Source organism: Camelus dromedarius, chromosome 5 (assembly GCF_036321535.1).
Source record: "Camelus dromedarius isolate mCamDro1 chromosome 5, mCamDro1.pat, whole genome shotgun sequence".
NCBI classification, from domain to species: domain Eukaryota; kingdom Metazoa; phylum Chordata; class Mammalia; order Artiodactyla; family Camelidae; genus Camelus; species Camelus dromedarius.
The window spans coordinates 40,313,946-40,339,424 of record NC_087440.1 but is presented as its reverse complement, the minus strand read 5'-3'; the positions used below and the strand labels follow the sequence as shown (position 1 = coordinate 40,339,424).

At 37.5% G+C, this 25,479-nt stretch overlaps 1 protein-coding gene across 3 annotated transcripts in view; it reads left to right on the top strand.

The window, feature by feature from the left end:
• Positions 1-10,294: 10,294 nt before the first annotated feature.
• BAZ1A (bromodomain adjacent to zinc finger domain 1A) overlaps positions 10,295-25,479 on the top strand; it is a 76,903-nt gene continuing 61,718 nt past the window's right edge. For 2 of the 3 annotated variants that reach the window (XM_031453571.2, XM_031453570.2), the window contains exons 1-3: positions 10,295-10,532; positions 11,004-11,173; positions 22,349-22,627. In XM_031453571.2, the coding sequence (XP_031309431.1) occupies positions 11,061-11,173; positions 22,349-22,627 (392 nt within the window). In that variant the 5' untranslated portion in view covers positions 10,295-10,532; positions 11,004-11,060. The remainder of the gene's footprint in view (positions 10,533-11,003; positions 11,174-22,348; positions 22,628-25,479) is intronic. The other variant, XM_031453569.2, reaches the window with a different exon arrangement.

Sequence of the window (25,479 nt, the reverse complement as noted above, 5' to 3'; positions counted from 1 at the left end):
TGCTGGCACAGGGATTGCCCAAGACTCTTGCTTACAGCCTTAAATGAGTATAATTGCTATTGTTACAGACATCAGAAAAATCCTGACTTATGACTAAGAGAGAACCACCACATGACAACTCTTAAGTGCATTTACAATTTTAACTCCTTGAAAACAGATAAAGGCAAAGTAGTATTATATTATTTATTGCTTCTCAGAAGTCAGCACCCCAAATCTCGTAACTAGTTCTTGATTAGTCACAGCTGAAAATGTTTTATCATTAACTTATCACATGATTTCTGCCCTACAGGAACTGACATTTTGGAGACTGTGACACAAACATATAGGACATACATACTAACACAAGCAAACCTGCTCGAGCAAGAATTCAAACCACTATCAAGACTACACATGGTGGTGCAGTTTATATTACTCAATAACACCAACAAAGAGTGATAAGATGGTAGCTCTGAGGGAATCAAACTGAAGGAAAAAGGTTTTTTAAGGATAAGGTGGGCTTAAATTTGTTAGGAGGCCAAAAGAAAGGAGCAACTGCAGTGGGGAGACATTAGAGAAGTCAATCGTGGAGTAAGATCCTAGAAGTTGAAAGAAATATGATCAAAGGCACAGCGATAGCCTTGGAAAGAAGACATTAGGGAAGGGGAAAAAGGTGGGGTGAAAATAAAAGGAAATCTGGGTTGAGAACAGAAGTCATACTGAATGGCCCAGATTTTGTAAATAAATTAGGAGGCAAGGTGTGTGCTGAGAGCAAGGTAGGCTAAGGAAGATCAGGTTGAGGACTTGAGAAAAGTGAAAAGAGGCTTAGAAAAACTGTTGCAGGGTGTTCAATAGAATGTCAACATGAGATGACTTAAAAGGAGGCTAGCGTGTCCATGCGGCCCTAGGATTAGAGAGCACGTTTTTGTAATACCTTGCAATGATCAGTCAGCAAGAGGCAACTGAAAACAAACGCTGGGGGTTACTCATGGTGGCAATACCAGTGAGGAGTTCTGGAGTGCCGGTGAGTGTCTAGAGCATCCTGGTACTTGCGCTGAGCACTTGAACAGAGGAAAGAGTATCAGGAGGTTTATTTATTTACCAAATATTAATTACTTACTGCATACCCATCAATTTTAGTAGCTTTTAAAATCAGATTTCTGGAAACAGTTCCCTAATCTGTAGCCTCAATCCTGATTTCTCTTCTGATTTCAGAGCCCAGTCTGCCAAGTGCCTGTAGGGCATCTCTGCTTTGATGTTCCATATCTAAAATCGAATGCTTCATCTTCCTCCCCAAACCATTTCTATACCTGATTTTTTTTCTTTTTTTTCCTTCTTCTTTTCTTTCCTATACCCGATTATCCCATTTTTGTTAACATTAGGACCTTTCCAGTCTCCCAGGTCTGAAATTTGTGAGTCATCTCTGACTTTTCCTCTTTCTTCCTTAATGTGTCATCAAGTTCGGTCTTGATGACATAACTGAAATATTTCTCCTGGCTTTTCTTCCTTTCCATGGCCAAAGCAATAATTCAGGCTGTTGTCATTCCATACTTGTACTTCTCCTAGGCCTTCTCAACTGGTTCCCCTGCCTCCAGGCTCTACCCAATGCAGTCAGTCTTACATACCACACCTGGATTAATCTTTATAAAATGTCAGTTTGATGAATCATTCTTCATCTCAAAAATCTTCAAGGAAAATCAACTATACTTCAATAAAAATTTGTTTAAAGAGGTTTAAAATCACCCATTAAACAAAAATCTTCCAGGAGGTGTGGTATAGTCCCTAAGGAAACAAGAAGACTTTAGAGGATCTCATATTCCAATGAGAATGGGGGCAGTCAGGAGGACATGCTGGTTTAGAGACGGCTTCCCTGAGGAGCGACAGGAGAAAAGAATGGATGGAAGAAATCTGGGAGACACCAGGATTTAGGGAATAGGCTGAGGAGGAAGAGGTGATGCCAAAGAGACTTGGGGCAGTTCAGAGGGGTAGGAGGAGAACCAGGGGAGAGTGTGTCACGGAGGCCAAGGTAGGAGAGAATGTCAAGGAGCGGAGTGAATAAGGTGGACTCTTCCTTGCTTACAGTCTGTTGGATTTAGCATTTATGGAGTCAGAATCAAAAGCAGTTTTCAGGGAGTATAAGGAGGCTACAGAGGGCTGAGAAATAAAGAAGTAGAAACAAGGAACATAGGTTTCCTTTTCTAAATGTTGGTTAAGAAGAGAAATAGTGCTGAAGACAAAGAAAGATGTAGTTAATCCTCTCCACCACCAATGAGAGAGGCTTGCACTAGATTACAGTCTAAGGGCAGAGATCTCAGTGGTGAAGGAAAGCTTGATATCAGAGGGAAGATGGACTGATGGAGCAAGTTCCCTAAGGAACGTCTGAAGACATAGAAACTAGTGAGGGGGGGAAAGTCTTTGTCCATTTATAATCATCCTCTTACCATGTACATACTAATTCTGACTGGATATATGTTATGTTATGTATGGTTAAGGTAATGATGCATTATGAAATGACTAGATGAATTTTTGCAACTTGAAGAGGTAGCAGTTGGTTGAATCATTCCAGAAAAGTCTAGGAGTTGCTAATAGCCTTAGCTTGAAAGAGCTAAATCTTTCAAGTTCAAAGGTATCTTCACTATTTCCATGAAAATCAGCTGGGAATTAAGAATATTTTCATACTGGATGTATTAGTTTTCTATTGCTACTCTAATAAATTACCAGAAGCTTAGTGGTAGGTCAGAAGTCCAGTGAGGTCTCGCTGGGCAAAAATAATGGTGTAGGCCAGTTCATGTTCCCCTCTGGGGGTCTCTGGGGGAGAATCTGTTCCCTTGCCTCTCCCAGCTTCTACAGACCACTGCATTCCTTGGTTTGTGGCTCCCTTTCTCCATTCCAGAACAGCAACATCGTATCTCTCTAACCTTAGTCAGTCTTCCCATCTATCTCTGACCACACCCAGAAAAGCCTCTCTACATTTAAGCACACAAGTGATTAGACTGGGTCCACCTGGATAATCCAGGCAGCTCTCCCTATCTCGAGGTCCTTAACCTGAATGATAATTGCCAAGTTTCTTCTGCCATGTAAGATAACATATTCACTGATCCTGGGTGTTAGGTTCTGGACAGCTTTGGGGGTTATTATTTTGCCTACCACACTGGAACTGAGAGTGAGGTCTTTAAGAAGAAAGTTTGAAATGGTCAGGGTTGGGGGAAAGGTGTTTAGTGCTGGAGAATTTCATTTTTGTACTTGAAATCGGCAGGATGCTTGTTCTGGTAGGTAAACTGGTCCCTTGATGTCAGGCATGCGGTGCTTAGGTGCTAAGAAGTTATTGTGAAACAGTTTACTGGTAGCTAAAAAAGATAAATTTCATTTGTGCAAAGGAAATAAGAGATAGGTGTTTTGACCAACCCTTAGACCAAAGAAAATAGGATAGTAGCATGACTCCTGGGTTCTAGATATGATGATGGCAACAGAAATAGAAGGGAGAAAACCCTAAAGGCTTCATTTTATAGTGCCTGTAGCATTAGCGCATGTTTCATCAGGAACTCTTAGATTAGAATTTAGTGGTAATATGTTCAAAACTGGTTTCTGAATTTTAGCTGTTAATTCTATCTCTTCCTCCATAATTGCTGGATAGTCCATGGATGCATTGCAATATGGGGCTAGTATTGGTGTCACACTCGCAGTATTTATATTGATAATACCATGTTTCAGCCACATGAGCTGACTGGTAAAAAAACAAGATATGGTTCTAGTCATAAATATAAATAGTAATTATTTAAATATTAGAAGAAAAGAAAAATAACAGAACGTAGTACTTTTCTATAATAGGTTCTGAGAGCCTACCCTGTTCCAAGCATGGTAGTAAATCTTATTAAGAAAAATTTTAAAAATTATACAGTAATATCTAAAATGATATCTGATAATAGGTTATAGCTTGAACACTAAAGAGAAAGAGGACAAAGTAGTTTGTTCCAGTATTTTATACACAGTATTAACAGAAGTTAGTGAGATGGCAAATATTAGTGCAACTTTTATCTAGTAGCTGTCTTACTATATAGATAAACTAAAACTTAAAAATTAGTTTTGAAGCTGATAAGAATAAGAAAAAGAACCCTGTAATTCAAAATTTTAAAACTTCTACTTTTTCCTTGTATGTCTTATTTTAAAAAAAAATAATAAATCTATTTGGCTGAATACAGTATGCCTTGTTCTGTAAATTGATATATAACTAATAATTAAACAGTCTAGAAAGACTTTCTTGGAAACATGTAATCTAAATTCTGTTTCCAGGTTAAGATGAAAGCAGCTATCTATCTGATTCTATTTCTTTCACTATGATCAAATTACATTTTTATTTTATATATCCATCTAACCATTCATCTACCCAACAAATATGTATTGAACTCCTATAATGGGAAAAGCACTATTCTAGCCCCTGTATAATATTTAACACAGCCATTTTTACTTTTTATTTGCAGTTCTAAACTTATTTCCAATTGTTAAGTGAAAGACTTTATTACATCATCTATCTGTCCTTATCTGCTGCTTTGCCATCTAATCTCTGTATTTTAAAAACTTGTACTCATCTTTCTACAAGTGAAAAGTCTCCCTTGATCCCTGTCCCCTAGCAACTCCTTTTCCAAAGGCAACCAGTGTGTTGTTTTCCAATATATCTTTACAGATACATTTTATGCAAATGTGTGTATACATTAAGCCTCCACACATATTTTAATGCACTTTTTTTTTTTTTTGCTTTCTCATTCTTTCTTATGTCTGCATACTATTCCATTGTATGGACATATCATGATTTATTTAATAATGGACATTTCCATTAATTTTAATATCATGCTATTCCTAACAAAGCCAAAATAGAGTCTTAGTTCAAAGATACTGGTAGCATATCTTCCCAGAGATGGAACTTTTATGTACATTTGTAATTTTGGATAAATATTGCCAATTTGACCTTTATAGAGGTTGTGCCTGTTCCCCCAGACTTGCCAACATTTAAGGTGATCTTTACAAATCTGAAGGATGAAAAATGTCCTCTCAGTGTAATTTTTTTAAATCATTTTCAAAAATTGAAGTATACTCAGTTTACAATGTTGTCAGTTTCTGGTATACAGCATGTTTCAGTGATCAATATAGTCTTAATTTGCATTTCTCTTATTATGAGTGAGGCTGAGAATCTTCATATCTTTTAAAAGGAATTTATATATTTTTTGTTTCTCTTGGGTTATTATGATTTATTATTACTAATATGATAGAGAAATAGGAAATTATTTATATACTAGGGATTAGGGAAATTATCCCTTTGTCAGTGAGTTGCAAATAGTTATTTTCCCAGTTTGATAGTTGTCTTCCAACTTTGTGGGCACTCTTGTCATGCAGAAATTTAAAGTTTTTATTTTACAAAGTTATCTTTGTGGATTCTGGGCTTTGTGTTATAGTACTTAGGCTTTCCACACTCTGAGATAATTTTTAAAGTTCTCCATGGTTTCCTTTAATGAGCATTCTTAATCATTGCAAGTTCTAAACTGTCTAGTGCATTGGCTCAAATTCCCTGTTTTAATTTATATCTGAACTAGATTAGCAAATCAGTCCCATGGAAACAGAGTAGCAGTAAGGAGCTTGGACCCCAGAGTTGATAGTTTTGGCTTTTCTCCTTCTAGGCTGTATGACCTTGGGCTTGCTACTTAATTACCCTATCTGAGCCTCAACAGCTTCATCTGTAAAATGGAAATGATAAATAGAACTTTGTTGTGAGAACTGCATGGATGATTCATTTAAAGCCCTTAGCACAATGCTTGACAAGCTAGACACATTCATTAAATGTTAACTATTACTGTGATGATGATGATGGCCATAGACTATTCTTTCAATCCTTACTACATCCATAATCCATGTATTTAATCACAAGGGGTTGAATAAAAAATGAATTCCAAATTTGCTAACATTATTTCTTAGTATTAACAATCCAATCTCCTCAAAGCATAGTAGTTCTCAATCTTGGAATCACCTGAGTAGATTTTTAAAGCCGGAATGCCTGGGTCCCTAACCTAGAGATTGTTTTAATGGGTCTAGGGTATGACCCAGGCATTAATATCTTTCAGACATCTCTCCGGTGATTTCAATGGGCAGCTAATGTCTAGAACCACTATCCTAATACTAGGCCGATGGTTTCAGATATGAAGGGAAACATATTTATTGCTTCTAAAGAACAATATATAAAAATATTTTAATAGGCAAGATGCTATGAATTAGAGAGACATTAAAAAGAGAATATGTGGAATCTAAAAAAAGACCCAAATGAACTTATTTACAAAACAGAAATAGACTCACAGACAGAAAACAAACCTGAGGTTGCCAAAGGGTAAAGGGTGATGGATAAATTAGGTGTTTGGGATTAGCAGATACACACTACTATATATAAAATAGATAAACAACAGGGACCTACTGTATAACACAGGGAACTATATTCAATATCTTACAATAACCTATTATGAAAAAGAATATACATATATGTATAATTGAATCACTATGCTGTACACCAGAAACTAACACAATGTTGTAAATCAACTACACTTCAATAAAAAAAAAAAAAGAGAGAGAGAACATAGAAAAGTTGAGATAGGTGTCAGATAGAGATACTGAGGGAAGGAGTTATGAAGTTGAAGGTATTCCTTGCATATAGTTGTAAGACATCTTTCTCAGCTATATTCTAAATACTTTTATAACTGCTACTTAGAGGTAAGAGGCATGAAGTGTTTGTATTTGTTAGATGTGTTAACTGAAGCATGGAGATGGAACTCACCAGCTCTTCAAGTAGATGGATTTAAGATTCTTATTACCCCTTATTGCTTCCCTGGATGATTCTCAAAAATTAAGTATTATTTCTGATCACGAGTGAAATATTTTGTCCCCTACACATTTTAGCAGTTTAAGAAGGATTTGTAGTGGCATTTTAGCTCATTTATAGATACAATGTGACTAGGGTATACAAGAAAGTTAGATATTGTTGAATCCACAGAAAGAGTAGTGTGGTCTGGAGACTAGAGTCAGGAGGCCTAGATTTCAGTTCCTGTGCTTCAGTTTCCTCAGCTGCAAAATGAGAGAATTAAGAGTTCTCAAATGTTCCTTTCAGTTCTAAGTAATTACTGTATCACAAAACCACCTAAGTAAAGCCTTTCTTAATCAGGAAAAGTATTCTGGCTCAAGCTTTTAAACTATGTATTTCAGGGGGGAGGGTACAGCTCAGTGGTAGAGTGTGTGCTTAGCATGCCCAGGGTCCTGGGTTCAATCCCCAGTACCTCCATTAAAATAAATAAGCAAATATATAAAACTAATTACCCTCTAAACATATATATTTTTTCATAGTCTTGCTTTGTCTTTTACCTAAGGCAGTATACCTTCTCAAATATTAAACTAGGTCTTGATGATGTTAGATGAATATATGTCATGTCTAACTAGTATATTTACATTTTGCATTCAAGTGGGGGCTACTGGTGTCTTCAACCAGAGGGGTGACAGAGGGTGGAGGATTGCATCTTGAGACTGGGGAAGATGTGCTGGAACATGGGCTTTCTGTTGCCCTTCAGATCACGCCCTGTGGATGACTTCATTTAGGACTGACCCTAGGTCCCCTGTGCACATTTTCTTTTCATCTTTTCTACTTCTCTTTTTGCATTATATCACTCATGATCATTAGGACTCACACAGTTCGTTTCAATTGTTTGTCTTTCCATCATCCCTTCCCTACAATACTGCACATTTTTTGAGACCAAGATACATTTATATTGTATCCTTTACATGAGCTGGTACAGTGTCTTGGCACATACAAGGAGTACAAATATTTAACAGAATTAAATTGTTAAAAATTTAAATTAACGTCATTGTTTTCTCTTTTTTCTTTATGATACCTTAACTTTCACAGCTTCTTTTGCAATATTTGCAATTTTTTTTTACACAAAGTCATATTTCATGACAGTATCATGACAGTATACTTTCGGAATACAACAGTGAGCTTTTTACTCCTCAAAAGCCGAGAAGTAGTAATTAATAAAGCACGGAGGTGTTCATAATACCAAAATATGAAATAAATAATACATTAGGTAAGCTTTTAGTAGTAAATGTGTAGGATAACTTTAAGAGAAGTGTTATTTTCAGGTAGCTTAAGAATGCTATCAATTTGATCAAACATTATAAACATAAAAACTAAACTTTTTAAAAGACACAAATGAACTTATTTACAAAACAGACTCACAGACAGAAAACAAACTTACGGTTACCAGGGGAAAAGAGGGTGGGAATGAATAAATTGGGAGTTTCAGATTTCCTGATACGAACTCCTATATATAAAATAAATAAAAAGCAAGTTTATACTGTATAGCACAGGGAACTATATTCAATATCTTATAGTAACCTATAATGAAAAAGAATATGAAAAGAATATATGTATGTATATATATAAATGAAACATTGTGCTGTATACCAGAAATTGACACATTGTAAACTGACTACACTTCAATTAAAAAAAAAACTAAACATGTTAATTGTAATTTGCTAAACATGTTCTGAAAGAATAACATTTATTAAATATAACAAATTAAAATAAATACTATGTATGTAACTCAGAGAATAAGTTATGATGGTACTGAAATCTGAGTAAGATAGTGGGGAAATTGAGATGATGGTATTTTGAAGTAGAATAAAATTTCAATCTTAGATTAGTATAAAGAAAAAGAATCCAATTGTTTAAAAATTTGTATTTTGTGAAAGTAAAATTAAGATTACTATTTTTGATCATAATTTTAACAAGATTATTTTAGCAGCTTATCAAATAGTGAGATCTAAGAAACGTAAATACTATATAATAAGATAAAATTTCATCTATTTTCATCTTAACAATTAAGTTAGGATCTTGAATTGTGAGAGTGATGCTTCAGGATGGGTTAAAAATTATCCATCCTCCTTGTCCCTTCTTTGAGTCTATCTTTGTGGGCTCTAAATTTTTCACCTGGAAAATTATTTTCTAGGTAGGAAATTCTATATTGTCACTCAGTGTACTAGTTGGAGGTAAGTTTGAAACACCAAATCTTTGAATGCATAATTTTTTTGAAGAGTTTATCCAGGCTAAAAAATATTTTTGCTACTGAGAGTATTTCTAAGCCTCTTTGATTTCTGTGTCTGTCCACTACAGGTATTAATTTTATTAATAATTTTTGAATCACAAAATTTTATTTTGCTACCTACCATAAAAGTATCTGAAGTTTAAAAATGATAACTCTTGAGATTGAATAGATTACTAACATTTTCTGCTCCAACGTACATATGTGTTTAATTTGAAGATACAAAGATGATCCCACACTTTCTATAACTAAGATCATTTCATAGTAATTAGTTACACCCTTCATTGAATGACGGGTCTTCAAATTTACTTTTAGACCCATTCTTAGATGCTAATCTGCAAATAAGCAAAAAAGGGCAGTAGCAAAAAAAAAAAAAATTAGTACAAAGCTGGCAAATATCTGGAGTTATTTGTAGTTTCAAAATTCTTTTTAATTCAAAAATTACATGTATCATATGCATTAAAATTATTCTCACAAATGGAAATCATAGATATGGGAAAGTTGCCTTAGGAGAAACGTCACTAGTAAATCCATAATCTTTAAAATTCTGTGTGATTGAATTAAATGCTGATCCTCTGCAAAATATTTTCAGCCCCGTATTCTGAATATTACTTTTTAAAGGTGTTTCTAGTTTTAAATATGTGGGGGGTCCTATAGGCATGATGACATTTTCTGACATACGCTTTTTTTGTCTTTTCCCCTGCTAAGTCTTTGACTGAATTGTCCTAATTATTAAAGAGAACTGCTGTCAAGAAAGGTATTTTCTTTTCAAGATGAACGTTTGTTTACACAAGCGAAGTTTTTTTAGACATGAGAATTTTAACTTAAAAGAAGAAAATATCAAAATACTGTTCATTTCTTATTCTTCATCTCTCTTCCCATCTTTAAAATACAAGTTAAGTCTTAATTAGAATCCTTTTCCCATCGTCGAACCAAGCGCTGGTGCCAGACTGGAAGATGAAGGCTTTACTTTGTTAGCCATGTGTTTATGAAACCCCAGCGCTCTTCCTAGATCTTTGGGCTGATAATCTCAAACATGGAGGATGCTTCTGATTCTTCACAAGGGGTTGCTCCATTAATTAATAATGTAGCTCTCCCAAGCTCTCCGCCGTCTCTTCCTGTATCAGTGACAGGCTGTAAAAGTCATCGAGCAGCCAATAAAAAGGTAGAAGCGAGAAGTGTAAAGCTCCTCCCAACAGCTCTTCCTCCTTCAGAGCCGAAAGTAGATCAGAAACTTCCCAGGAGCTCCGAGAGGCGGGGAAGTGGCGGTGGGACGCGATCCCCCGCGCGGAGCCAGGCCGTGGCAGCGGGAGAAGCGGCGGCCGACGGCGCGGCGGGGCCGGCGAAAAGCGACCCCCGGGGAGGACAGAGCCTCCCCTCGCCGCCTTCATAGTTGAGAAGGTGGAGAAGTGGCAGCCGGCGTGCTCGCAGGTGAGGGGCTCGGTGTGGTCGCTCGGGAGCCGGCCAGCGCCGGCAGGGAAGTGTAGGCGAGTGGGGGAACAAAGCGGAGCGGCGCCGGGGTCCGCCCGCAGCGAGCTCCCTCGCGGCGTCGGGCGGGCCGGCAGCGCGCCGAGCACGTTGTGAGCCCCGCGGCGGCGGCGGCGGCGGCGGCGGACAGGGAGCGGGCGCTGGGGGAGGGGGCCGCCGCCGCTCCCGCAGCGCCCGCCGGCCTGCGGCTGGGCGTCCGGCCCCATTGTGAGCCGGCAGCGGGGCGAGCGGAGGTGGGGCGGCTCCGCTCTCTCAGAACCCTGGCCGCGACAGGAGCGACCTCGGCTCCGGTAGAAGCCGCGGCGCGTCAGTCACACAAAAGGCAGTCGAGCTTCCCCCGGCGCGCGGACCGGCCCACGCCGCCGCCGAGCGCTCTCCACCTTACCGGCTTTCCTTTCCCTCCAATTTTGATAGGGAAGCGGGGCGGCGCGGGCGGCCGAGGGTCCGGGTGAGCCCGCCGGCAGACACGAGATGCCGCTGCTACACCGAAAGCCGTTTGTGAGACAGAAGCCGCCCGCGGACCTGCGGCCCGACGAGGAAGTTTTCTACTGTAAAGTCACCAACGAGATCTTCCGCCACTATGAGTAAGGGCCGGGCCGGGCGCGGGGGGTGCGGGGGAGTGTGGGGACTCCCTCCCCAGAGCCCTTTTGTCTCTCTTCTTTTCCTCGCCCTGGGCTTCTGGCGGGGCGACTAGAAAGTGACGGGTGGCCGCGGGCCCGAGTTTCTCTGGTCCCCCAGCCCGACCCGGTGACTGCGCGGGGCCCCCGGGCAGTCCGACCGGCGGCGGCGCGCGTGGGGAGAGCCGGCCTGGGCGGAGGAGGCTGGGGTCCCCCCCTGGCCGCGGGGATCGCTTGTAGTCGCGGCTGCCGCCCGGCCGCCGAGCGGCGGAAACTCCCCGCCTTGCCCCTCCCTGCCGCGGCCACACGCGCGCTCCGGGGCCAGTTCCGGGATCCCCGCCCGGCGGCCAAGGGGATCCCCGCTCGGGTCAGCGGCACGGAGCCGCAGTCCCCCGGCCCGGGGAGGGAATCCCCGCCCCCGGGGGCAGGAAACGGCCGGGCTGGGCGTCGTTTCCTCGGTCGGGAGTGGAGCCTGACGTTGGAGCTGCCTTGGGTTGGGGCGGGGGTGGGGTGGGGAGCGGAGCTGGGATTCGGGGAAGAAGGGGGCTCGCCGGGGGCCGGGGGACCCAGGACACCAGAGACTCCGCCGGCCGCCTCCGGTCCCGTGCGGCTAGGCCTCGGAGTGTGCGGAGCCAGCCGTTCGTTCTGTCACCGCCTCTTCTTGGTGACTAACTCTCGGCCCCGGGGAACTCAGCGTCTCCGCCCCCGGGAGACCGGGTGAGGAAGAAGTCGGGGCTGGGCGGGGGAGAGAGCAGGGCCCCGGGCGCCCCCTCGTTTTCACTTTCGCGTAGCCGGCAGGGCAGCGGTGGGAGTTGGGGGAGGGGGTTAAGACAAGTTCAACTGCAGCCCCAGCCAGCCTCTCCTTTATCCCCCTGCGCATGTGGGCCGCCTGACATGTGCCACTCGCTATTGTTTTGATAAGAATCCGGAGCTGCTGCGTGTGTAGTTTCACCCTCTAAATTTTTAGTCCCTCGCCTGGTTTATCCCAAGAGATCCCCTTGTCCCGTGACACCAAACAACGGGGTGTTTTAGAGCTCTGTGTTTAAACAGGATCTCCAAGTGAGAACCTGAATTGATCAATCACTGAAACAGCCTGATCCTCCCTTTTTCTTATGCTTTATCCTCTCCACTCAGAAGGAATCCCTTTGTGGCTTAGAAACCAAGTATTATAGGAACCAAATAAATTGTGTGTAGGAGGCACCTTTTCTGAGTGGGGGTTTGATGAAGAGAGGGCTTTAGGCAAACTCTGCACCTGTCTGAGAAATGAGTATTGAAGTTAGAAAAGACAGTTCCTTTGAGCTTTTATTTTAAGCAAGCCTTCTTTTTCTTCAGCTCCACAGAGGGAGTTACACGCAAACATGTTATATCTAGAGAGATTTTTCAGCAGACAGTACTTTTAAATAGGAGTGCACATCTTACTCTGCTCCTGTACAGACTTGTTTTGTTACTCAAATAGAGTTCACTCTTGTAACTACTTAAGTGAACTTGGATTAGGTAACTTGACAAGGATGCTGTCTTATTTTTAAAGAAAGTTTAAGTTAAAATCCTTGATAATTCTGATTTTTTTTCCAAAAAATGAATTTAAAAGTGCCAACAAAATAAGGAAGTGGACTTAAATTTCAAACGTATCTCCTTTTATATAAGCACTCTTACCTTTTTGAGGTACTCTTTTCACTTTAGAAGGGAGCATGAATATAGCCATTATCCTTCTTGAATCAAACACTTCCTAGATACTTAGGTTCTTAATGATTTATTATAATCGTGGAGAAATCTGAAATGCCAAATAAAGGGAGAGATTTTTGGTATTCCATACCAACCTTCCATTAATTTTAAGGAACTGTGTCCTCTGTAGTCTTAATGACATTAAAGTCTTAAAAAAAAAACTAGTTTTTAAATTTTCTGTTTTCTGTGCGCTGAAGTGTTTATATTTTTGGAAATCAAGAGCAGTTTAAGAGAAGTGATTGGTTTGAGAGCAAAGGTATTTAATCATTTCTTCTGAGCAAAGCAGAACTACTGGTGTTCTTGGGTATTAATGTTTATAACCCTGAATTGGCAAAATTGGAAGAAGACTGCCATTTAATTGTGTTAAAATTTGGATTACTTTCTCTTAGATAATTACAAAGAGATCTTTCTAAAAATGCATTCATAATGGATGGTTTATGGTGGTCTGCAGATTATGGTATTCGGACCTTTTCCACAAGTCTGGAGAAACTATGAAGGAAACTTCTGTTTTCACTAATTCATTAAATCACAGATTGGTCTATGTGAATTTGAAGATTATCCTTTAAGTGCATAATTTTGAACATTTTTCTTTTGTATTTGTTTGAAGATCACTATGCTCACCTATTTGCTCAGGTTTTTGATTTCTTGAATATAACTTTCTCTAATCAGTGTCAAAGAGTTTCACTGCACGTCTCCACCTTGTTCACTTACCAGCACAATGCAAAGTAACTTTTGCCCCTAACTCTGGTTATTAGAGGTTGCCAGTGACCTTTTAATTGTTAAATACCATCTTGTCTATCTTACTTGATGTTATAGCCTAATACTTCCTCCTTTGTCCTTCTAGCAGCAGTGGTCACCCCCTCCATTTTAGCTAGTGTTAACATCTGCAGTTATTGCACTGTAATGCAGTGTGTTTGTTGCATCACATTTTGTCTTTTTCTAGACTCTGAATTCTTTGAGGCAGGGACTATGACAATGATGGATTCTTACTGATTACCTAGTACCAACTCCTTTATTTGTTTGAACTGTATTCTCTTTAACTAATTGCTAACTCTTGTTTGACCTGTTTTCCATAAGTAAAGAAGACTCATTAAAAATAGCACATTAACTGTTGGCGAATGCATAAGCTAAAGTGCAGAAGAATGAAACTGGGCCACTTTCTCACACCATGCACAAAAATTAACTCCAAATGGATTAAAGACTTAAACGTAAGACCTGAAACCATAAAACTCCTAGAAGAAAACACAGGTGGTAAGCTCCTTGACATAGGTCTTAGCAGTGGTTTTTTTGACTCTGACATTAAAAGCAAAAGCAATAAAAACAAAAATAAACTAGTGGGACTACATCAAACTAAAACGCTTATGCACAGTGAAGGAAACCATTAACAAAATGAAAAGGCAACCTACTAAATGGGAAAAAATATTTGTAAATCTTTTTTTTTTTTTAAATGAGACTGCCACATATATTGTATTACTTATTTATTTTACTGGGGGGGGTAATTAGGGTTTTTTTTTTAAATTTATTTTTAGAGGAGGTACAGGGGATTGAACCCAGGACCTCATGCATGCTAAGCATGTGCTCTACCGCTTGAGCTATGCCCTCCCCCTTGTAAATCTTATATCTGATTGGGGGCTAAAATTCAAAATACATAAAGAGCTCAAACAAAATAGCAAAAAACAAAACAATTTGATTTTAAAATGAACAGAAGATCTGAGTAGATATTTTTCCACAGACAGTATACAGAGAACCAACAGGAGCTCTACATCATTAATCAAGGAAAGGCAAATCAAAACCATAATGAGATATCACCACACGTATGTTAGAATGGCTATTATTAAAAAGACTAGAAATAACAAGTTTTGGGGAAGATGTGGGGAAAAGGGAACCCTTGTGCACTATTGGTAGAACTATAAATTGGTACAGCCATTATGGAAAACAGTATTGGGGTTCCTCAAAAAATTACAGAACTACCATATGATCCAGCAATTCCACTTCTGGGTATTTATCCAAAGAAAATGAAACCACTAATTCAAAAAGATATGTGCATCCCATGTTCATTGCAGTATTATGTACAATAGTCAAGGTATGTATTCCTAAGTGTCCATTGATGGATATATGGGTGAAGAAGATGTGGTATATATACACAATGAAATATTATTCAGCCTTAAAAAAGAATGAAATCTTGCTATTTGCAATAATACATATGAACCTAGAGGGCACTATACTAAGTGAAGTAAGTCACACAGGGAAAAGCAAATACTGTATGATCTCACTTATACATGGAACCTAGGGAAAAAACACAAGAAAAACAAAGCTCATAGATAAAAAGAATAAAGTGCAAAACTTAATCTCTTAAATGAGATAAAAATTTATCCTGTAATTTACTTAGCTCACAACAATTTTGTTTTAATTTTTTTCTTTTTTTGTCTTTGGATTGTTCAAAAATGGAATAGTCAGGTCTGAATACCAGAAATTCTAGATTTGTGGAACAGAAAAATGATTTGTTGTATTACCTAGTGAATTTAATTTCCTAAATAAAATCACTTATTTTAGCCATTTTAGACTCTTGGAATTGACATGTATTTCCCATCTTTGAGTGATGGGAAATACATATAAAGTGTGGGAATCTCTTCCACAACATCTCTGACAAACCAGCTTCTGTTTCAACCTGGCATTCCAGTGAAAAGTGTTTGACTAGTTTATAAGGCATCTTGTTTTGTTCATCAGCCCCTCACTTGTTAAATTCAGTCCTTTCAACAACCCTCTTTTACAGATGAGGAAGCTGGGATTGAGGTAGGGAGAGTAAGTCCAAGATCAGTGTCAAAAACCATCTATCTAGCAATTGGTGACACTAGAATTCTCACTCACATACCTAAAACTCTAAGTTTGTGTTCTTATTTACTATCTCATGATACCTACTATGGAGAATTCTTCCTATTATTAAAGTTTGCAATAAGTATGCACTCAAAACATGGGGGCATTACTTGGGATTCAAGCTGCCTGCCTAGATCTTTATGTAGCTACAACTGTCTCCTGTCTGCTCAGACATTTGACTTTTTTGCTACACTCTGAAGTGATTAAGTTCTAGATATATACAAACCAGCATGCTATCAATTTACAGTGGGGAAAAATGTAAATACATAGACCAGTTCCCAAACTGATAATCAGCTATGTATGAAATCTTATTATCAGAAAGCCCTTTGGTAAGCATAGAGTTTTCAAGGAAAGTTGATCTTGATCGCTAGTGTCTTCAAATTAGGTGTCCAGCTCCTCCTTAGGAATAAGTCTGCCACATGACCCAGATATTAGGGTCTGTGAATCCTTTTTCTGTGGGTGGTATAACAGATTCCTAAATACTTTCCTTTTTGAGTTTTAACCTTTTATCTCCTTAGCAGGCTACCATGTTTCTGTTCTTTAGACAGAATATGTATATCAGTGATTGTAGTATAAGAGGCCACATTACAACTTAGTGGCTCAAAACAACCACTTATTTTATTTGCCCACTATTCTGTGGGTTGCCATTGTGGTTTCTTCTGGTCTCTCTGTACTCACTCATTTAGCTGTAGTCAGCTGGAGGCTTGGCTGAAGCTAGATGGGTAAGAGGCAGCTTCAGTCATGTCAGGGACTTCAGCTGGGATGGGTTTTCTTTGTGTGTGTGTGTGTGTGTGTGTGTGCGCGCGCAGCTTTTTTGAGGTATAATTGACAAAATAGTAACATATATAAAGTGTACTATGTGATGATTTAATATACTGGGATGGCATTTCTCACCATGTGGTTTTTCATCCTCGGAAGGCTAGCTTGGGCTTCTTCACATGCTTGTCTCAGGGTTCCAGGAGGGTGAGAGTGGACATCTCTCAATGTCATTTCTGTATTATGTTGGTGAAAGCCAATCTCAAGGCCAGCCCAGATTGGGAGAGGGGTGAAATAGACTCCATGTCTTGTGAGAAGAGCACTAGAGTCATGTCTAAGGAACCTGCACACCTTTAACCCTCTTTGCAAATAGTCTACCACTAAGCAATAGATAAAAGATTTTATATTTGGGTCATTGTGATTGGATTTTAGGTGTTCGCTGATAATCCCTCTGCAGTTAATCCCTTTTCTCACTCTTCTTCCTAGTGCCAAACTTTCTCTTTGAAGATTCTCAAGTCTTATATGTGTTCCTCTGACATTATTCCTCTACCATATAGGTTATTCTTCTGTGTATTTTTCTAAGAGCTCTCTGCAGATATGGTACCTGAACAGTAAGAGTTGATATTATTTACTAAACTTAGCACATATAGTATGTTGGGCATATTGTATTATCTTACTTAATTTTCATAGTCACTGTTTATGGACATCATTCCCACTGTACAGAAGGGGAGCCAGATTCATTGTGTAACTTACCCAAAGTCATATTGTACATGTGGTAAAGCTGAGATTCAAACACTTTAATCTCTTCTTCCCATTGACATGTACGCTTTCTCTTTTCAGATATACATAAAAGTGAATGTGGACTGCCAGTGAGAATGTATTTGTTTATTCTTGACTCTGTACTTTGGAAAGTCTTTGGAGAGGCTGAGATAATTTGTCCCTCTAGTAAGAGATGAATGTATGTCAATAACACAATGGCATAAATCACATATGTGCTATGGAGCCAGTGTAGTGGGAACATAGAAAATGGAGCTGATAACTACTGGGGAGTTGAGGAAGCCTTCAAATAGGAGATAACATATGAGTTGTGTCCTGAAAGATGAAGCTAGAGTGTTTCACCTTTGTTGATTTCTACTTAAGGTTTTAGTCTTTAGATTAAAAAAAACTTCATTACTATACCAGCTTGGTATCTGCAGGTTTTAGGAGCCTGCCATGTACGTTATTAGATCTAAGTCTGTTTGAGGCAGCACTAAGTAGAGTGCAAAGTAGTATTTCATTAGTGTTTTTTTAAACTAAAGTTTATTTTTAATTAATTGAACTTTCCCTGACCATTTATGAATAAATGTAATAAATGTAATTTTCATCTAGCTACTATTTCTCTATATAGTGTAAGGTATGTATAGCCCACCATGCTCATGATCACCTAATCTCCTGCTCTTATAACCCCTTCAATGAAGGGAATTGTTAGAAAAACCTATGCTGTCTTCTCGCAGTTACCACTCTTCTGAGTTTATAAACATACTTTGCATCTCTTGCATACCATATGCTATTTAAGTTAGAAATTATGTTAGTTTTTAACCTATGGCTGCATTTCTCAGTTGCTAATTTTTCTGTGGACAGGGGAGTTTGCTTATGTCCCTTAGATCTTTTCTGCAGTATTCTGCTAGATCGTTCTTACCTTGTTTTATGTTTGGTTAATATAGTTTGGGCCATTAAGTAAACAGAGTACACTTTGCATAGACCTTTTCTGAATTGCATTTAGATTCTGGTTTTTGTGTCACTTCATTTTTCATTTTATTCTACTAGGTTTTAAGTTTTCCAAATACCTAGCAAGTCAACAGTATGTTGCCCTTTGTTCCTTAATTTGTTCATTAGAGGGTTGGTTGACTTTATTTTAGAAGTGTGTTCTTACCAGTACTTTACCTGGTAACTCAGAAGCAATTTTTCCTTAGGAAATAATGATAAAGAGCAGAGGTCATCAAACTTCCTCTTAGAGAGCTGGATAGTCAATATTTTAGGCTTTATAGGACGTAGGTAGGTAAAACAGGTGTCTGTTATACCTACCCAGCTCTGCAAATGTAGTGAGAAAGCAGTCAGGGGCATTACCTAAATAAAGGTATGGGTGTGGTTGTGTTCCAATAAAACTAGAAAAACAAGTGAAAGGCTGCATTTGACTTCTGGGCCAGTAGGTATACCCATCTCTGGTAAAGAGGATTGTTGACGGAATGTAGTAATAAATGGGAGACATAATAATCTATATTCATCTAAACTGATATAAAATAGTACTTTGTATTTTGTAAATTTTTGCTCACAATAATAAAATGTGCTCCTTGTAAAAGTTTCATCATTTTACATTATTATAATATAAATATTGAAGAGGCACTGTAACTTATCCCCTAGAGTTCAGTATTAGTAACAAAATCCTACACATTTGAATGTGTGTAATGAATGAATGAAGAGCAGAATTATAGAAATGGAAGTAAGTGAAGGTATGTAATGTTAGAAATGGTGCCATGCTGGTAGGGGATAACGAATAGGGAGAAATAACCTTGGATTTTTTTCCCTTGCTTAAATATGGCCGCTGTGGTAGTGTCCTCTGCCTCCCTCCCCCGAGGGTAGATCTTGGTGCACAGCAGGGCTATAATGTAATAAGAACTTTGTAGAGAAGATGGACACAAAGGAAACAAACAGTACGAACACTTTTCTAGAGACTTTGCTAGAGGATGGTGGTAACCTGTGTGAAGGGCAGGTACGTCACCAGTTACTGACTATCCCACATGTTTCCTGGAGGTTTGTAACACTTTTATCATTGCTTCCCTTGGTATTTTAAACAATGGTAACAAATTTAAACTGTTTTGCAGCTCAGTGTAGAGTCTGTCCCCCTGCTGGGGCACCAAATACCCCAGGCTATCAAATAGTGACCTGCTATGGCTAGAGTTGTGCTGTCCAATGCAGGAGCCATTCTTTGGCACAGGGTTTACTAAGGACTTGAAATGTGGTTAGTCAGAATTAAGATGTGAAGTAAATGAAAAAAAAAAAACTGGATTTTGAAGACTTGGTACAAATATAAGTAAAATATTTCAATATTGATTATATACTGAAATAGTTGGGAATATGTTGAGTTAAATAAAATGTATTAATTTAATTTCATTACTATTTCTTTAGAAATTTTTGAATGTGACTACTAGAAAATTTTAAATTATCTGTGTGGCTTGCATTCTAGTTCTTTTAGCACTGGCTTAGAGACTAGTTAATGTGTAAGATATCTAGATTTGAAGTATATTTTTCTTACAGTTGAGTGTGGTTAAGGGGGTTGATTGTAAAGTTATAATGGATTTTTGATTAGCACCCCTCTCCCTCTCCTCGCCATTGATCAGAGGCTACCTGTAGTACTAGATAGAGTTGAAATTATTAGACATATACCTCATGTACATTATGTGCTAACCATATGTGGCTTGGGAATCTAAGTCTTATAGATATGTTTGTTTCTATAGGAAAAGTTTAAAACTTTTATAAAGCTTTCTAAGCAAACTTTTTTTTTAGTTTTATACAATTTTAAAGGTTATACTCCATTTACAGTTATTACAAAATACTGACTATATGCCCCATGTTGTACAGTACATACTTGTAGTCTGTCTTACCCAATAGTTTGTACTTCTCACTCTTCCCTCATATTGCCGCTTCATCCCCTCCCTGCTGGTAATCACTAGTTTGTTCTCTTTATCTTTGAGTCTGCTTCTTTTTTGTTGTATTCACTAGTTTGTTGTATTTTTTGTGTTCTACATTTAAGTGATATCATACAGTATTTGTCTTTCTCTGTACTGCTGTTTTAGGCAGTAAAAATTGAATAAGAACTCTTTCAAAATCCATCCATCCATTTCATTCATTTTGTTCCACATTGTTGATAACCATCTATTGGGTATGTCTGTTGCCTCTCTCTTAGCTAATAAATTATTTATCTGACATAGGTTTTCTTGCTTATAAGAAACAGATTATACTCATCTTTTTTCTCTCTGGCATTTTTCCCCTCAACTCTACTTTTCCTTTAAGTCCTGAACCTTAATGCCACTTCCTCCCAAAAATATTCTAGTATTTCTTGGTCTTTTTTGCCTGCCTCTCCTTCCCTTCCTCTGAATTCCCGAAGGATAACTGCCTCTGTCTTGTAATAATCACTTTTTACTTTGTATTTTAATGATAGACATCCATTATCTCCTTTACTAAAGGGTACATACTTCAAAAGGATTTTCTTTGTACTGAATTAGTCATGCAACTTGGCATATGTATGTTATCTCTTTAGATTTCATTTATGTTAAGGTATGATTAGTTTCTCTTTATTTCCATAGACTTCATCTTTTTGTTGTTGTAGAATCTATAGACAAAGATACAAATGAAACTGTCTTAATGGAATTACCCCAAATCTTTGCAGATTAAACTGCTACAAGGATAACCTATACAGATATACTAACAAGGAAATAACTATGTAACAGTTTTAATAATTTTTAGAATGATAGGAGAAGGAAAGGGGGGTTTCAGGAAGGAGGAATTATGTTGGTTACATATCATTATTCAGGAGGGAAGTATTTACCCATATCTTACCACTTAGAGGCAACTCTATTAACTTTTTTTTCATACATCTAACCTTTTCTACTTTAGAAATATTTTTATTATAAAAATAATATGAGTACATGCTCATTGTAAAAATTCAAACTATATAGAAATATTTAGAACAAAATTTTCTATTTCCTTCCTTCCTAGTCCCTCTCTTTCTCCATAGGGAACATCTGTTTGTTATATTTGTATAGATACAAATATTCGCACATTTTTGCTATTATTATAATTAATGCATATGGAACTATGTCATTCAGTGATTTGAGTTTGTTCTACTTAATATACCTTAGAAGTCTTTCCATATTATAGATCTCTTGCATTTTAAAAATGACTGAACAGAATTTTTAAAAAGAAATCAGTACTCATACTAAGAAATTCCAACAATGCAGAAAAGCACTGGGTCCCTTAGTCCCATCCCCATTCTGTAGCTGTTACCTTAATTTTTGTATAACATTCCAGAAGTTTTTTATACTTCCTCAGATTATCTTTCTCTCCTTCCCTCCCTTCCTTCCTTTCTTTCCTCCTTCCCTTTCTCCCTCCTTCCTTTCCTCCCTTCCTTTCTTCCCTTTTTCTTTCTTTCTTTTTTTATTTTAAAGTAAGTAGGACCATATTATATGTATTGTTTTGGTAAGCTTTTACTTTGAAAGAATATAAGAGGGAAGCAGACTGGAATGTTGTTTTTCTTATTTGCATGTTATTTAAGAACTCTCCTTATGCTGTTTAGTGACTGATTTTTAATTATGAAGTACTGTAATTTACTTAACCTTTCCCTTATTGGAGATAGATGCTTAGATTCCCCAGTTTTTCACTAGTATTATGTCAAAGCTTCTTAAAATTCATAGTTGAGTCCTTGAATTAAATCAGTGTTTTGATTGCTTTGGAACAAAAAGCTTAAAAATTAGAAGGAAAGGGAAAGTTTGAGTTTATTTTGTTTCACTCCCAGTTTCAAAACTATGGAAATCAAAGTCCAATTTTGGCTGAATGTACCTCTAAATTGTAAAATGTAAATTTTCCAGTTTAAATGTATTTTTTCTTAGGTTTGTATTAATGTGTAAGTTGACCAGTCACTAAACTCTTATTTGAGTTCTATAATTCTATGTGAAATTTTGCAATAAAGTAAGCTTTTAAAGTAAAATTTGTGAAATGATAGGTAATGGATTTTTGTTTTTGTTTTTTAATCAGTGACTTTTTTGAACGAACCATTCTGTGCAACAGTCTTGTGTGGAGTTGTGCTGTGACGGGTAGACCTGGACTGACCTATCAGGAAGCACTTGAATCAGAAAAAAAAGCAAGACAGAATCTTCAGAGTTTTCCAGAACCACTAATTATTCCAGTTTTATACTTGACCAACCTTACACATCGTTCACGCTTACATGAAATTTGTGATGATATTTTTGCATATGTCAAGGATCGATATTTTGTTGAAGAAACTGTGGAAGTCATTAGGAACAATGGTGCAAGGTAAGGTACTTTTTAATTTTTTCTTTTGATGTCACATTGCTCAAATTCAAAATACACAAAACAGTGAACTGAGGAGAGCTTCCCTTTTACTATTTTCCAGCTACCCTGTTACCCCCCTGCCCCCATGTAATCCTTGTGTTAATAGTTTCTTGTGTATTTTTCCAGAGCTGATTTTTATATACAGAAACGTTACGTACACACACAGAGTCACACATCCTCCTGTCCCTTTTAATGTGGAAGGTAACATATTATGATTTATACCTTTTTTAACTTAAAGTATCTTGAAGATTAGTCTACTGCTTTAAAAACCACATTCCTTCTCTTTTTTCTTTATAACTTCTACATCAAAGTTTTGTCTCTGTTTAAGAATAAAAAAATCTTAGATATATCTTAGATATCTACTGTGTTCTCATTATGTTACCTAATAGTTTAAACATGCCTGTATTTCTTGCTGGGTTTTAGTAGTTCTTTTGATAAGATAAGGACTGAGTTTTATATACTCCACTAAGTTCTTTTTTTATCCAGGTATTCAAGAAAAAAGCAGATTTTTCACATATGAAAATTTTAAATGACATTATCTATGGCACTAAGTTAAAAATTATCAGTGCTTTCCTGAAGTCTTAAGCATTTATGATAGGCTAGTCACTGATATTTGTTACAGTAATCTTTATTTGCATTAAAGCTTTTTACAGCCTCTTCACTTTTGAGACAGTGACTATTTTGGGATGCTTTTTTCTCCTCTTTGTTAACCTGAGTGCAAATTTTTTTCTTTTTGAGTTTTAAACTTCAGCAGTCAAAAGTTATTGTATATTATGTTACAGTAAAGAACATAAGTAATTGTGTAATAATAAAGAACATAAGTAAATAATAACAAACATAAGTAATTATATTCTTTATTATCTTATTTTGGAGAATCATCATGAATTGTATGTAATTTCATTTGTTTGTTTTTTGGAAGGATAGGTAATTAGGTTTATTTATATATTAATTTTTTAATGGCGGTACTGAGGATTGAGCCCAGGACCTTGTGCATGCTAAGTGCATACTCTACCCTCTCCCCCTTATGTGTAATTTCAGAATAATATCTTAATATAATCTATTTTAGTTATTAACTGCTACTCTACATGAATCTTAAAAAGCCAAGAGATGTTTATTTTAAGATCTAAATTTGTTTGGATTTCATTTTGGTAAAGAATCAAATTTTTAAGTCCTTTTTTAAATTGTGAAAGCAACTAGGGTAAAAACTGAAGGATTTTTTATATGTCTAGTGACTTTTGGAAAAAACTGTATTTTTATTTTCAAGAGATAAGATTGGTATGTCACCAGTAACCCCACCAAGAACATACCAATGTGTACCACCAGCAAGAATAATACGGCCATGTCTGGGGACCAGGACAGTGTTTTTCTCCTTACAGTCATTGTTTTATTTGACTTATGCCAAAGTATTTTCTAATTTACAAATCATTGGGATACGTTAACCTTTAACATTAGGAATATCGCTTCCATCTAGAAAGGTAGTGGTTCAGTGTTTTTCGCACAGCTTTTTTTTGTTGTACCTTAAAAATAGGCTTCAGATAGTTGTAGCTTTAATGACAGTAGTAAATTAGGGTTGTAGAAATGGGAAATCTGAGAGTCACAATTTTGCTTAATTTTCATAATTCATATTGGCCATTCTTAATCATTTTGTGGGAAAGGAGAAATTGTGGAAGACTCGTTGACTTTTTTGCCTTTAGCACCTGTGTGGATGGTAAGACGCAGAAACCTCAGGAAGTAACACTATCAGAGTCTAGCCATCTTTGCTCTTATCTCAGGACCAGATATTTCTGATTGCTCTGATATGGTGTTTCGTGGACATGTTGCTTAGGTGATTCATGAGTGTCACTTAGAGGCTAGACACTGGGTTAGGTGCTGGGGATATGAAAAGAATTAAGATGCCTTTAAAGAGTTTAGGTAAGGGAGAGACAAACATGTCAATTTGCCAGGTATGAAAATAAGCATATGAATGAGGTAATTCAGGGACATCTAGGTCCAGAGTGCCATAGAGGCTAGGCCTGGGCTCCCTACACTCATGCTAACATTGGTTATTTTAGTCTTTTAATCTTTGCCAAATCTGATGATTTCTCAGTGTTTAATCTGCTTTTCAGGTCCTTTGCCCATTTTTCTTTTGGTTTGTTTGTCATAGATTTGTGAAAGGTCTTCATTAGATACTATGCATGTTAAACTCTTTTTCATGTTGTTGCAAATATCTTTCCACTTAAATTTTTGCTTTTTTCTTAAATGTGCAGTAAATGTGAAAAGAATTTTTAAAATACATATAAAGAATAATAATAGAATTAAGGCAGAACCAATAAAAAAGTACAGTAAATAATACACACATTTACCACTTGGTTTCAGTAGAATACTTTTACCTTTGATTTTTGTTTATGGTTTGAGAAGAGCCATAAATTTCTAGTTTTATGGGAGGCAGAATTGTGTGATAGTAAAGGGTTTATTTAGGCTTTTGAGTCAGACTGACCATGTTGGACAATGATGTCCTTTCAGGTTATTGTGAGACTAAAATGAGAGAGAGAAAGAGACAGAGAGAAAGAGAGAGAGTGTGTGTGTGTGTGTGTGTGTGTGTGCTGTACACATTTCAAATTGCTACCTATATACAATATAGTGGCATTTTGCTGGGGAAATAATGCTGCTGGTGGCCCAAGAGGCTTAGTATTTTTCTCCTATTATTGACTAGTTTTTCTATTAAAAATTATATTTTATATTATAATTAAGCTTCAAGCCTGACTTGAGATTTCTGCAACATTAGATCCTAGTTCCTCCATACACCCTTATCCTTTCACCTTTTTCATTTAAAT